At 48.6% G+C, this 13,556-nt stretch overlaps 1 protein-coding gene across 1 annotated transcript in view; it reads right to left on the reverse strand.

Moving 5' to 3' along the window:
- Positions 1-13,556, reverse strand: part of LOC109882118 (A disintegrin and metalloproteinase with thrombospondin motifs 2-like) — a 59,708-nt gene that overhangs the window by 12,775 nt on the left and 33,377 nt on the right. Inside the window, exons 3-11 of the mRNA XM_031789915.1 lie at positions 13,012-13,168; positions 7,942-8,047; positions 7,414-7,557; positions 6,974-7,106; positions 5,124-5,237; positions 4,397-4,542; positions 3,991-4,166; positions 2,162-2,295; positions 1,846-1,969 (exon numbers count right to left, since the gene is read on the reverse strand). Of these exons, the coding sequence (XP_031645775.1) occupies positions 1,846-1,969; positions 2,162-2,295; positions 3,991-4,166; positions 4,397-4,542; positions 5,124-5,237; positions 6,974-7,106; positions 7,414-7,557; positions 7,942-8,047; positions 13,012-13,168 (1,234 nt within the window). The remainder of the gene's footprint in view (positions 1-1,845; positions 1,970-2,161; positions 2,296-3,990; positions 4,167-4,396; positions 4,543-5,123; positions 5,238-6,973; positions 7,107-7,413; positions 7,558-7,941; positions 8,048-13,011; positions 13,169-13,556) is intronic.

Below are 13,556 nucleotides of genomic sequence, written 5' to 3' on the forward strand. Positions count from 1 at the left end.
ATGGTGTGCATGTGGGTGTACCTTGTTTCTTGGTCTCTGCCTGCCAGTGATTAGGTGATGGTGTGCATGTGGGTGTACCTTGTTTCTTGGTCTCTGCCTGCCAGTGATTAGGTGATGGTGTGCATGTGGGTGTACCTTGTTTCTTGGTCTCTGCCTGCCAGTGATTAGGTGATGGTGTGCATGTGGGTGTACCTTGTTTCCTGGTCTCTGCCTGCCAGTGATTAGGTGATGGTGTGCATGTGGGTGTACCTTGTTTCCTGGTCTCTGCCTGCCAGTGATTAGGTGATGGTGTGCATGTGGGTGTACCTTGTTTCTTGGTCTCTGCCTGCCAGTGATTTGGTGATGGTGTGCATGTGGGTGTACCTTGTTTCTTGGTCTCTGCCTGCCAGTGATTAGGTGATGGTGTGCATGTGGGTGTACCTTGTTTCTTGGTCTCTGCCTGCCAGTGATTAGGTGACGGTGTGCATGTGGGTGTACCTTGTTTCTTGGTCTCTGCCTGCCAGTGATTAGGTGATGGTGTGCATGTGGGTGTACCTTGTTTCTTGGTCTCTGCCTGCCAGTGATTTGATGATGGTGTGCATGTGGGTGTACCTTGTTTCTTGGTCTCTGCCTGCCAGTGATTAGGTGATGGTGTGCATGTGGGTGTACCTTGTTTCTTGGTCTCTGCCTGCCAGTGATTAGGTGATGGTGTGCATGTGGGTGTACCTTGTTTCTTGGTCTCTGCCTGCCAGTGATTAGGTGATGGTGTGCATGTGGGTGTACCTTATTTCTTGGTCGCTGCCTGCCAGTGATTTGGTGATGGTGTGCATGTGGGTGTACCTTGTTTCTTGGTCTCTGCCTGCCAGTGCTTAGGTGATGGTGTGCATGTGGGTGTACCTTGTTTCTTGGTCTCTGCCTGCCAGTGATTAGGTGATGGTGTGCATGTGGGTGTACCTTGTTTCTTGGTCTCTGCCTGCCAGTGATTAGGTGATGGTGTGCATGTGGGTGTACCTTGTTTCTTGGTCTCTGCCTGCCAGTGATTAGGTGATGGTGTGCATGTGGGTGTACCTTGTTTCCTGGTCTCTGCCTGCCAGTGATTAGGTGATGGTGTGCATGTGGGTGTACCTTGTTTCCTGGTCTCTGCCTGCCAGTGATTAGGTGATGGTGTGCATGTGGGTGTACCTTGTTTCTTGGTCTCTGCCTGCCAGTGATTAGGTGACGGTGTGCATGTGGGTGTACCTTGTTTCTTGGTCTCTGCCTGCCAGTGATTTGGTGATGGTGTGCATGTGGGTGTACCTTGTTTCTTGGTCTCTGCCTGCCAGTGATTAGGTGATGGTGTGCATGTGGGTGTACCTTGTTTCTTGGTCTCTGCCTGCCAGTGATTAGGTGATGGTGTGCATGTGGGTGTACCTTGTTTCTTGGTCTCTGCCTGCCAGTGATTAGATGATGGTGTGCATGTGGGTGTACCTTGTTTCTTGGTCTCTGCCTGCCAGTGATTAGGTGATGGTGTGCATGTGGGTGTACCTTGTTTCCTGGTCTCTGCCTGCCAGTGATTAGATGATGGTGTGCATGTGGGTGTACCTTGTTTCTTGGTCTCTGCCTGCCAGTGATTAGGTGATGGTGTGCATGTGGGTGTACCTTGTTTCTTGGTCTCTGCCTGCCAGTGATTAGGTGATGGTGTGCATGTGGGTGTACCTTGTTTCTTGGTCTCTGCCTGCCAGTGATTAGATGATGGTGTGCATGTGGGTGTACCTTGTTTCTTGGTCTCTGCCTGCCAGTGATTAGGTGATGGTGTGCATGTGGGTGTACCTTGTTTCTTGGTCTCTGCCTGCCAGTGATTAGGTGATGGTGTGCATGTGGGTGTACCTTGTTTCTTGGCACTTCGTGTGAAGTTGCCATTGATGATCTTGCAGCTGGAGTTGTCTCCTCCACAGACGCCACACTTATCTTCCTGTTGGGAGGACCCTACCACGCCGTCACAGCCCACTTTCTGCAACACACACGTGTATGCACACACACACACAAAGACACACACCTAGACTTAATATGGACACACACACTTCACAAAGTTATGAACACTGACACCTCACACAGTCACACACACATCATTTGGGTTGCAAAATGGACTAGCACTGTGTAACCCCACATAACCTTAAAACAACCCACAGACACACAAACTGACCTCACAAACCCCAAGCACACACACGCTGTAGGGGTCTCTATATGAGCAGAGCGTGCCGTCTTGGACCAGCCTCTGCATGTTGCTCTTGTGTCTGGTCTCCTTGGACTGGCAATGGAGGTGGCAGCGCTGCTTAGCTGCACACACACACACACACACACACGTTACAATGCTATATTTCACACACGTTACAATGCACTATTTACATATAGTTAGCAACAGACCCATATGCAGAACTATGACAACATACTGTTAGAGATCTGGATCGATAAGGTAAATCACTTAATAGTACAAGGCAGGCCTAGCATATATCCTCTACAATAAAGACACAGCTCAGAGAAAGCCATGGAGGGTCTTTGTCTAGCCTGTATGTGTTTATGTAATCTCTCAGACGTGTGTCTAACCTGAATATGCCATGGCTATAATGTACAGTATGGCCCTTGAGATTAGCTTTAAGGTGGATTCGACAGTTCAATGTGTATGTTTACCTGCTGCAACAGTTATTGCCAAGAGTTTGAATGTACACATGACCTATTGAGTCAGATTAGACTTAGCTAGCCGCAGAATCACTGTGTGATCTGAGATGACTATGTCTTCTGTACGCAGTGTTCAGAATGCACTGTGATTACTTTACGGATATGACAAAGTATTAGAAACGGGAGTCCACTAATGGTGATGCTATTCAATTACGCAGTCCCTCACTCCCTCAATCTTCCAGCCAGAGTCCCCAGGAAGGGGGCCGACACCATAGATCATCCCAGAGAGAGAGAGAGTTCTCTGGGTGAGAAGGTTGACTGATCCCCCTGACCATCTGGACCCTGGATGACCAAAGCAGCTGGAACAATCAGCACCTCTAAAGTGTTTTTTAAAAACTATTGTTAGGAGGAGGTTAGCAACAGTATTTCACAACAGGCATAACTGATTATTTGATCTGGAGCAACGTCTGGATTTCAACACAGACGGACTCCTGTTCTCACATCTCTAAACCCTGGAGATGACAACACCCTAATGCAATTCATTCCAACCTCTCTCCTTACCTTCACCTTTCCCCCCTTCTCTTTCATTCCTTTCCTCTCCCCACATACTTGAGTAATTTGAGCTCAAATAAAGACCATGGGAAGGCCTTTCTCAAAAGAATGGCATTTAGAAATGACAATGTAGAGAAAAACAATTTAGCGTGGGGACTGTTATCTTGGGCGCAGCGCTGTGCATAGTCTACTGTGACCCTGGATTAGACAGAGAGACGCGTCAGCGTTTTTCCTCGAGCTCTGCCCTTTACTGGGACCATCAGGTAATACTCAGCGAGGTGGCACCGACACCTTCTCTTAGAAGGAGTGGATCCGCAAGACCCACACACACACTCTCTCTCATGGAGAGAAAGAAGAGATGGAATTCCTATTTCTGAGTGCTGACGGTTTAAACATATGCTCTGTGATTCACAACAGCTGGCTGGAGAGAGAGAGAGAGAGAGAGAGGAGAGAGAGAGAGAGAGAGAGAGAGAGAGAGACTGGAAAAGAGCTCAGATGATGTCAGTGTGATTAGGTGGAGTGAGAGAGTTCAAATAGAGTTTTTTTTAAGATGGGTTCAGGAAAGGGTTTGTTGTTTTAGAAAGGTTGAAAGACAAGAGTTTTCTTTTTGAATATAGGTGTTTTCACACTGCTCAGCAGAAAACCAGTTGTCGTTGACCATAACATAACTCTCAATCTGCCTCCAAGCAATCTCTACATCAGATACAACAGACTTTGGCCACAAAGCGAGAGAAGCCGACTTAAGGACCGCCAGTGTCTCCATCCCAACCGAACATTTGGGGAAGTCTGTCTGTGTGTACTTACGTTCGGTGTGTTCATAAGGAAGCCAGTGGTGTTTGTTGTTGTGGAACTCAAACTCGGTGTCCAACCTACGGCACTGCTCCTCCCTGAAGTCACTGTACAGCTCCTCACACTCCTGGCTGTTACACAGCTGGAACTGTTGGTAAGCACCCAGACAGGTACGACCTCCGTTAGCAGGCCTAGGGAGGACAGGGGGAGAGGGAAGAGAGAGAGAGGGAGGGAGGGAGAGGCAGAAATGTTAAACTAGGTCGATGTGAACAGTGATGAAGCACATCTTTTTGCAAAACCATCACAATGTGATGGATAGCAATGATACCATGTTGGTTATGTTCTGTAAGGACAAGATCTAACACCTTTTCACTATAATACCATGGAAAAGTAGACTTCTCAATAGTTGATATTTATGTACCTGGGGTTGTCACATTTGCGGGTTCTGAACTGCACCCCTCCTCCACAGGTACGAGTGCAGGACCCAAACTGGCTCCACACACCCCACCCACCGTCCTGCTTTATCATGTCATTGGTCAGCCAGATACAGTGACCTTTGAAGCAGTGCTGTGATAGGATGAGAAAGGGGAGAGACTGTCAGATAGCAACATTTTTTACCATTACTGTGGTGTGTGTGAGTATGTATAATATTAATAATATTATGTATGTAGGTTTGTGTGTGTTTGTGTGTGTGTGTGTGTTTGCATGCGTCCGTGTGTGTGTGTGTGTGTTTGCATGCGTCCGTGTGTGTGTGTGTGTGTGTTTGCATGCGTCCGTGTGTGTGTGTGTTTGCATGCGTCCGTGTGTGTGTGTGTGTGTTTGCATGCGTCCGTGTGTGTGTGTGTGTTTGCATGCGTCCGTGTGTGTGTGTGTGTTTGCATGCGTCCGTGTGTGTGTGTTTGCATGCGTCCGTGTGTGTGTGTGTGTGTTTGCATGCGTCCGTGTGTGTGTGTGTGTTTGCATGCGTCCGTGTGTGTGTGTGTTTGCATGCGTCCGTGTGTGTGTGTGTGTGTTTGCATGCGTCCGTGTGTGTGTGTGTGTTTGCATGCGTCCGTGTGTGTGTGTGTGTTTGCATGCGTCCGTGTGTGTGTGTTTGCATGCGTCCGTGTGTGTGTGTTTGCATGCGTCCGTGCTTTATGTTAGTGTACCTTCCCGTCCCCACACATGGTTCCGTCGATTGGTGGTCCTTTCTTGGTCTTGCAGAAGAAGGGGTTGTCAGGGTGGCTGCACCACAGCTGTTTGCAGGGGTCAAACGTCCGGTACTGCAATGGACAGAGAGAGAGAGACATCCTCACACACACGCCCTCTCACATTATACACACACAGCCAGTACCTTAACATATCACCAGAGTAGACAGGTGACCTGCAACAGTCACAAGAAAGAACAGATCTGTCTGATATGCACACCAGTCACTGGGAGTAGCTAGCATCACAGAACATTCCAGAAATCACCTCAGACCTACTACACCAGAGATAAAAAATAAAATGTACCACTGACTGCACATGTACAAGAAAATATACAAAATAATAACATCCACAGGAGTCCAGACGGCGGTGTACTGTAGTAGTCCATCACTGGTCCACTGTTACAACAACACGGCTGTACAGGAAGCCAGAGAGCATGCCGACACAATCAAAGAGGATGAGGAGAGAGAGACTCTGACTGAGACACCCTGCAGCTCTGTGGGGTCAGAGAGGAGGGCAGAAGGTGAATATAAAATGGTCAACATGACCGATCATTGGTTCAGAGAAGAATAAAGTTGTCCTTAGTCCGTTTTTCATTCTATGCCCCTAATGGTTCAGGTAAGGATGCTGGGGAGAATAAACTGATCTTAGATCTGTGACAAACTCTCTTCTCTCTCAGCTGTTTCCCTCCGCTCCCCCCTCTGTCCCCCTTGCCACAATAACAGAGCCGAGCCAGACTCCCTACCCAGAATGACCTCAGGTGACCCCTCCAGTTGAGGTTACAGCAGGGTCAAAAGTCAGCCTGATGGTTGGTTGGCACTGATGACATCAGCTTGGTAAACTGGCACGCGACACTGCAGGATCCTAAACCCGAACATAGAAAAGCAGCTTTTGCTCCAGACTTTTCTTTAATGTCTGGAAACTTCTCTCTCTCTCTTTCATTCCACCCTTTTTCTACCTATGTTCTACATGCCAATATGTCTTTCTGAACGGCCAAAAGTCAACAGACATTTACAGTAAAAGGTGCCATGCGTGTGTCAGGGTTGAGCTCATTTGCTTTGGTTGACTCTGTCTAGCTATGAGATCCAGGAAAGCTGTTTGGGACAAATCCAGCGTTTTACTTTTTTCTCTTTGGTAGGTACTATATGGGAACCAGAAACATTATGTTTAGAATCCTGCAGTACACATGCCAGGCACAATAATGTGACGATGGGCAGAACTAAATAAATACAAAAAATGTACGAGTAACGTTGCAACAACGACGACGATACTGAAAAAAGCGGCCACATGGCTCCGAGGGGGGTGTGGGGGAGGGGGGGGGGGGGGGTAACCTTACCTGTGTTCCAGCCTGGCTCACCTTTTGCAGCTAAAGAATGGTTTGACAACAGAATACAGGGTAATCTAGCAACGTGTGCAAAGCAAAGAGCAGGTCAGCTCAACTCTCAATCAGAACAGCTCTTGAACAGCCTGTCTAAAAAAGATGAGCTCTTCAGCCAGTGTCAAGATGCTTTAAGGAAAATACTTATTCAAGTGGGGACTTAGGTCAGTAGGGACTTCATTCAGTGAGGAGTCATTCTATCCAGGCGTGGATGTAACCCTAATCATCCTACTGCATCAGTGGGGACTGAAAGTGTGAAGTGGTGTTGGAGTGGCTTTTCAAATACTGAGAAATGGTAAAACTGTGGGAGACGTTAGGACCGTTAGGTGGCAATAGATACTTGTTTCCCTGGTGACATATATATGTACATACTAGTATTAATATATAGTTAGTAGATGTGTTAGTATACCACTAGTTCCTTTGGGGAATTCTTACCGCGGTACACATTACGTAGCCCACGCCGAAGTCGAAGCGACACTGTTCGTTCATGGAGTAGTGCAGACCAGGAAGTCTGGGCAGGGATGGCCAGTTATGTTCGTAGGGGTCGTCACGGAGACAGTCGTAGGATCTGGGGGAGGAGTCAAAAGATATATGAGCTAGCAATGGTTTCTTATTCAGTGAATAAAGGAGAGTGGTAGTTTTAATATATTTTGTATTGTTGGGAACAGCAACATTTCAGTTCAGCACCCCTCCTCAGGCTGCATGAGTTTTCATATTGGAGAACTGTATGCTGAACACTGGCAGACCTAACAGAGTGGAGTTCCTATAGTTTGTTTGTGGTCTGGAGTCATTCAGTTCTAGTGGAAAGGCAAACACGTGGTTTGGATTGTAACGTGTGTAAGTGTGTGTATACAGTAGGTGTGTGATAGACTCACTGTAGGTAACGTCCCAGCTCCTGCTGGCTACAGCGGGACCAATGGAAGCGGTGGAAGGCAGCTTGGACCAACGGGGCCATGATGCTCCCCATGTGCACCTCGTCTCCACAGCGATTCCCCTGGCCGTCGTGCTCCATACCCAGCCTGGGAGAGAGAGAGAGGCAGGGAGGGAGGGAGGGAGGGGGGAGCAGAGAAACAGGCGTATGGGTCTACTTAAATTGTGTGAATAAGTCGATACAGTGTGTGTGTGTGTGTGTGTGTGTGTTTGAGTGTGTGTGTATGTGTGTATGTGTGAGTACGTGTATTTGAGTGTGTGTGTGTGTGTGAGAGTATGTGTTTTAGTGTGTGTGTGTGTGTGTGTGTGTGTGTGTGTGTGTGTGTGTGTGTGTGTGTGTGTGTGTGTGTGCGTGTGTGTGCGTGTCTGTGATTAAGTGTGTGTGTTTGAGTGTGTGTGTTTAATGAGTGTGTGTGTTTGAGTGTGTGTGTGTGTGTGTGTATGTGTGTGTGTTTGAGTGTGTGTGTACTCACACATGTCCCGTCTCGTGTGCTACCACAAAGGCAGAAGAGAAGCCATCCTCATGGTTCAGAGTACAGCTCCTCACTGGGTGACACATCCCTGTTACTGGAGCATAACCTGAAGAAAGGAGACAGGAGGGAGAGAAGATGAAGGAAGAGAGCAGTGAGAGGGAGGGATGGAGGGAGAGAGGAAGCAAAGAAGAGGAAGGAAGAGAGTAGGGAGGGAGGAGAGGCAGGAAGAGAAGAGGAGGAGGGAGAGAGGATGGAAGAGGAGGGAGGGAGGGAGGAGAGGCAGGAAGAGAAGAGGAGGAGGGAGAGAGGAAGGAAGAGGAGGGAGGGAGGGAGGAGAGGCAGGACAAGAGGAGGAGGAGGGAGAGAGGAAGGAAGAGAGGAGGAGGAGGGAGAGAGGAAGGAAGAGGAGGGAGGGAGGAGAGGCAGGAAGAGAGGAGGGAGGGAGGAGAGGCAGGAAGAGAGGAGGGAGGGAGAGAGGAAGAAAGAGGAGGGAGGAGAGGCAGGAAGAGAGGAGGAGGGAGAGAGGAAGAAAGAGGAGGGAGGGAGGGAGGAGAGGCAGGACGAGAGGAAGAGGAGGGAGAGAGGAAGAAAGAGGAGGAAGGGAGGGAGGAGAGGCAGGACGAGAGGAGGAGGAGGGAGAGAGGAAGGAAGAGAAGGGAGGGAGGAGAGGCAGGAAGAGAAGAGGAGGAGGGAGAGAGGAAGGAAGAGAAGGGAGGGAGGAGAGGCAGGAAGAGAAGAGGAGGGAGGGAGGGAGGAAGGAAGAGAGGAGGGAGGGAGGGAGGAGAGGCAGGAAGAGAGGAGGAGGAGGGAGAGAGGAAGGAAGAGGAGAGGCAGGAAGAGAGGAGGAGGGAGAGAGGAAGGAAGAGAGGAGGGAGGGAGGAGAGGCAGAAAGAGAGGAGGAGGGAGAGAGGAAGAGAGAGGGGGAGAGAGGAAGGAAGAGAGGAGGGAGGGAGGAAGGAAGAGGAGGGAGGGAGGAGAGGAAGGAAGAGAGGAGGGAGGGAGGAGAGGCAGGAAGAGAGGAGGAGGGAGAGAGGAAGGAAGAGAGGAGGGAGGGAGGAAGAGAGGAGGAGGGAGAGAGGAAGGAACAGAGGAGGGAGGGAGGAGAGGCAGGAAGAGAGGAGGGAGGGAAGAGAGGACGAGGAGGGAGAGAGGAAGGAAGAGAGGAGGGAGGGAGGAGAGGAAGGAAGAGAGGAGGAGGAAGGAGAGGCAGGAAGAGAGGAGGAGGGAGAGAGGAGGGAGGGAGGAGAGGCAGGAAGAGAGGAGGAGGAGGGAGAGAGGAAGGAAGAGAGGAGGGAGGGAGGAGAGGCAGGAAGAGAGGAGGAGGAGGGAGAAAGGAAGGAAGAGAGGAGGGAGGGGGGAGAGGCAGGGAAGTTGTAATAGAAAGAAAGAAGGGTAGTCAGGGATCAGTAAGAATAAAGGGAGCAAGAAAGAGTGTTGTGTTTGAATACCCATACTAACATACTTAATTAGTATATAACACATACTATATGCTATTAGTTCCTTTTAGTATACCGTAATTTTAGTATATCCTTTCGGTTGAGGGTACTAGCTCCTTGCCTGTCTAGTTGATGCTGTTGCTATGCAACCTCTTGCTAGCTTGTTAGCATAACAAATTACTAGACTTTGGGTGTGTTTGTAAATTCAATCTGGAGTGCCAGAGTGTGCTCATGGCGTTCGTGTATTCAGGGCGTTGTCAGATTGTCATTTATAAATTGAGAGCGTACACAGGACGCTGTGGCCGAGGAGTAGGGTTGATCCGAGTGTTCAGACCTCACCACTCCAGTCATTGGCTTCTTCCAGACACAAATGAGAGAAGACCTACCTCTGACTAGTTAGCTGGTTAGGCAGTTTTCATGTTAACCAGAGCGTTAGTGACTATGCTGTTGGCAACAATTTAATTACCTTTTTTTGCCAACGTTTACTGGCACCGGCCACATTCAATGGGTGTTGTTGAGTGTTCGCAAATTCATCAGTTATTCTGAGCTCAGCCGAGAGCGCTTTGAAATCGGAGTAGATTTGGAATTTACGAACGGACCCGAACGAACGACTACACCATTTTGCTAAACTCAGAATGACGTGAATAATCAAGTCAATTCACATTGGATAGGTAGTTCGATAGCAAAAAGTAAATATACTGGCCAGTTCGATGTAACCAACTAATGTTACAATAGGTGGCCAAACAGAGAGCGGTACATACTGCTGTAATGATATGCTATGCAGTTCGTAAGGACAGTGTAGTTAACAAATTGTCAGCCAACATAACTTTTTTGAAAAGTCATTACTTTATTACATTACTCAAAATGTTCTTAACATTTGTCCTAATTAGTTAAAGCAAAACATTGTTATATCTGATCTCGTCGGACTTTGGCAGCATATTTTCCGCCATTTTCTTCAAATCTGAGAACGATGTGAAGCCACGCCCATTTCCTGAAGAATTGCATTAGGTAAATAGTGTCCATTCCTTGTATACTTCGTATTTTGGTGAATGTAGTACAACATCCGCAAACCTTTGGCTTACTAACTCTATCCATACTTTGACTAATAAGCATACTACACTAGTCGTCACAAATAGTATGGTTAGTGCAGATAGTATGTAGCATTGTGAATTACAATAAATTCAACTTTGACCTACTCACACCAAACAGGAACCTCTCAGAAGCTAGAGCTCAGTGACCTGACTGTGTCTCATGTACAGCTCTCAGAGAATGCCCTGTCACTGTCTCTCAGGGATTTGTTCTCTTTAGTGGCTAGCAGGTCTGTGGCTGTAGTCTCTCTCTGTTTTACCTAGAAGGTCTGTGGCTGTAGTCTCTCTGTTTTACCTAGCAGGTCTGTGGCTCTAGTCTCTCTCTGTTCTCACTAGCAGGTCTGTGACTGTAGTCTCTCTCTGTTCTCACTAGCAGGTCTGTGGCAGTAGTCTCTGTCCTGTTCTCACTAGCAGGTCTGTGACTGTAGTCTCTCTCTGTTCTCACTAGCAGGTCTGTGGCAGTAGTCTCTGTCCTGTTCTCACTAGCAGGTCTGTAACTGTAGTCTCTGTTCTGTTCTCACTAGCAGGTCTGTGACTGTAGTGTCTGTTCTGTTCTCACTAGCAGGTCTGTGACTGTAGTCTCTCTGTTCTGTTCTCACTAGCAGGTCTGTGACTGTAGTGTCTGTTCTGTTCCCACTAGCAGGTCTGTGACTGTAGTCTCTGTTCTGTTGTCACTCGCTGGTCTGTGACTGTAGTCTCTGTTCTGTTCACACTAGCAGGTCTGTGACTGTAGTCTCTCTGCTCTCTTCTCACTAGCAGGTCTGTGACTGTAGTCTCTGTTCTGTTCCCACTAGCAGGTCTGTGACTGGAGTCTCTCTCTGTTCTGTTCCCACTAGCAGGTCTGTGACTGGAGTCTCTCTCTGTTCTGTTCCCACTAGCAGGTCTGTGACTGTAGTCTCTCTGCTCTGTTCTCACTAGCAGGTCTGTGACTTTAGTGTCTGTTCTGTTCTCACTAGCAGGTCTGTGACTGTAGTCTCTCTGCTCTGTTCTCACTAGCAGGTCTGTGACTTTAGTGTCTGTTCTGTTCTCACTAGCAGGTCTGTGACTGTAGTCTCTCTGCTCTGTTCTCACTAGCAGGTCTGTGACTTTAGTGTCTGCTCTGTTCTCACTAGCAGGTCTGTGACTGTAGTCTCTGTTCTGTTCTCACTAGCAGGTCTGTGACTGTAGTCTCTGTTCTGTTCTCACTAGCAGGTCTGTGGCTGTAGTGTCTGTTCTGTTCTCAATAGCAGGTCTGTGGCTGTAGTGTCTGTTCTGTTCTCAATAGCAGGTCTGTGGCTGTAGTCTCTCTCTGTTCTCGTTAGCAGGTCTGTGGCTGTAGTCTCTCTCTGTTTTACCTAGAAGGTCTGTGGCTGTAGTCTCTCTGTTTTACCTAGCAGGTCTGTGGCTCTAGTCTCTCTCTGTTCTCACTAGCAGGTCTGTGGCAGTAGTCTCTGTCCTGTTCTCACTAGCAGGTCTGTAACTGTAGTGTCTGTTCTGTTCTCACTAGCAGGTCTGTGACTGTAGTCTCTCTGTTCTGTTCTCACTAGCAGGTCTGTGACTGTAGTGTCTGTTCTGTTCCCACTAGCAGGTCTGTGACTGTAGTCTCTGTTCTGTTGTCACTCGCTGGTCTGTGACTGTAGTCTCTGTTCTGTTCACACTAGCAGGTCTGTGACTGTAGTCTCTCTGCTCTCTTCTCACTAGCAGGTCTGTGACTGTAGTCTCTGTTCTGTTCCCACTAGCAGGTCTGTGACTGGAGTCTCTCTCTGTTCTGTTCCCACTAGCAGGTCTGTGACTGGAGTCTCTCTCTGTTCTGTTCCCACTAGCAGGTCTGTGACTGTAGTCTCTCTGCTCTGTTCTCACTAGCAGGTCTGTGACTTTAGTGTCTGTTCTGTTCTCACTAGCAGGTCTGTGACTGTAGTCTCTCTGCTCTGTTCTCACTAGCAGGTCTGTGACTTTAGTGTCTGCTCTGTTCTCACTAGCAGGTCTGTGACTGTAGTCTCTGTTCTGTTCTCACTAGCAAGTCTGTGACTGTAGTCTCTGTTCCGTTCTCACTAGCAGGTATGTGGCTGTAGTGTCTGTTCTGTTCTCACTAGCAGGTCTGTGGCTGTAGTGTCTGTTCTGTTCTCACTAGCAGGTCTGTGGCTGTAGTGTCTGTTCTGTTCTCAATAGCAGGTCTGTGGCTGTAGTGTCTGTTCTGTTCTCACTAGCAGGTCTGTGGCTGTAGTGTCTGTTCTGTTCTCAATAGCAGGTCTGTGGCTGTAGTGTCTGTTCTGTTCTCAATAGCAGGTCTGTGGCTGTAGTGTCTGTTCTGTTCTCACTAGCAGGTCTGTGGCTGTAGTGTATTGATTTTCTCTCCAGCCCAAAGCTGAAGCCAAGGGCAGCTTTAGAGCTAGCTAACTCCCCTGAGACATGCTGCTAGCCTGCTCTCACTCTGTCTGTACTAAACACCACTAAACCAAAAACAACAACACAACAGAGTACAACTGGGTGGTGTGTGTGTGTGTGTGCGCGCATCTGTGATTGTGTGCATGTCTGTATGTATGTACGTGTATGTGTGTGTTTATTACCCTGCATGCCAGTAGGCCCAAACTCCTGTCGTGTGAGGAAGATAGCGTGGTCGTGGTACTCTGCATCTCCTGTCTCCTGTTTCTGCTGCAGGAAGGCCCAGCGACACACATTCTCCAGACTCTGAGACGGGTTCCCCAACTCTATCAGACTCATAGACTAGAGAGAGAGAGGAGAGTAGAGAGAGAGGGAGAGTAGAGAGAGAGGGAGAGTAGAGAGAGAGGAGAGTAGAGAGAGCAATAGAGAGTGAGAGAGAGGGGGGAGATGGGGAGAGAGAGCGAGACAGGGGAGAGAGAAAGAGGGGGAGAGAGAGCGAGACAGGGGAGAGAGAAAGAGGGGGAGAGAGAAAGAGAGAGGGGAGACAGGGGAGAGAGAAAGAGGAGGAGAGAGAAAGAGGGGGAGAGAGAGGGGGAGAGCGAGACGGGGAGAGAGAAAGAGAGAGGGGGAGACAGGGGACAGAGAAAGAGGGGGAGAGAGAAAGAGAGAGGGGGAGACAGGGGAGAGAGCGAGACGGGGAGAGAGAGAGGGAAAAGGAAAAAACATTGTT

Source organism: Oncorhynchus kisutch, linkage group LG15, assembly GCF_002021735.2.
Source record: "Oncorhynchus kisutch isolate 150728-3 linkage group LG15, Okis_V2, whole genome shotgun sequence".
In the NCBI taxonomy this organism is placed as follows: domain Eukaryota; kingdom Metazoa; phylum Chordata; class Actinopteri; order Salmoniformes; family Salmonidae; genus Oncorhynchus; species Oncorhynchus kisutch.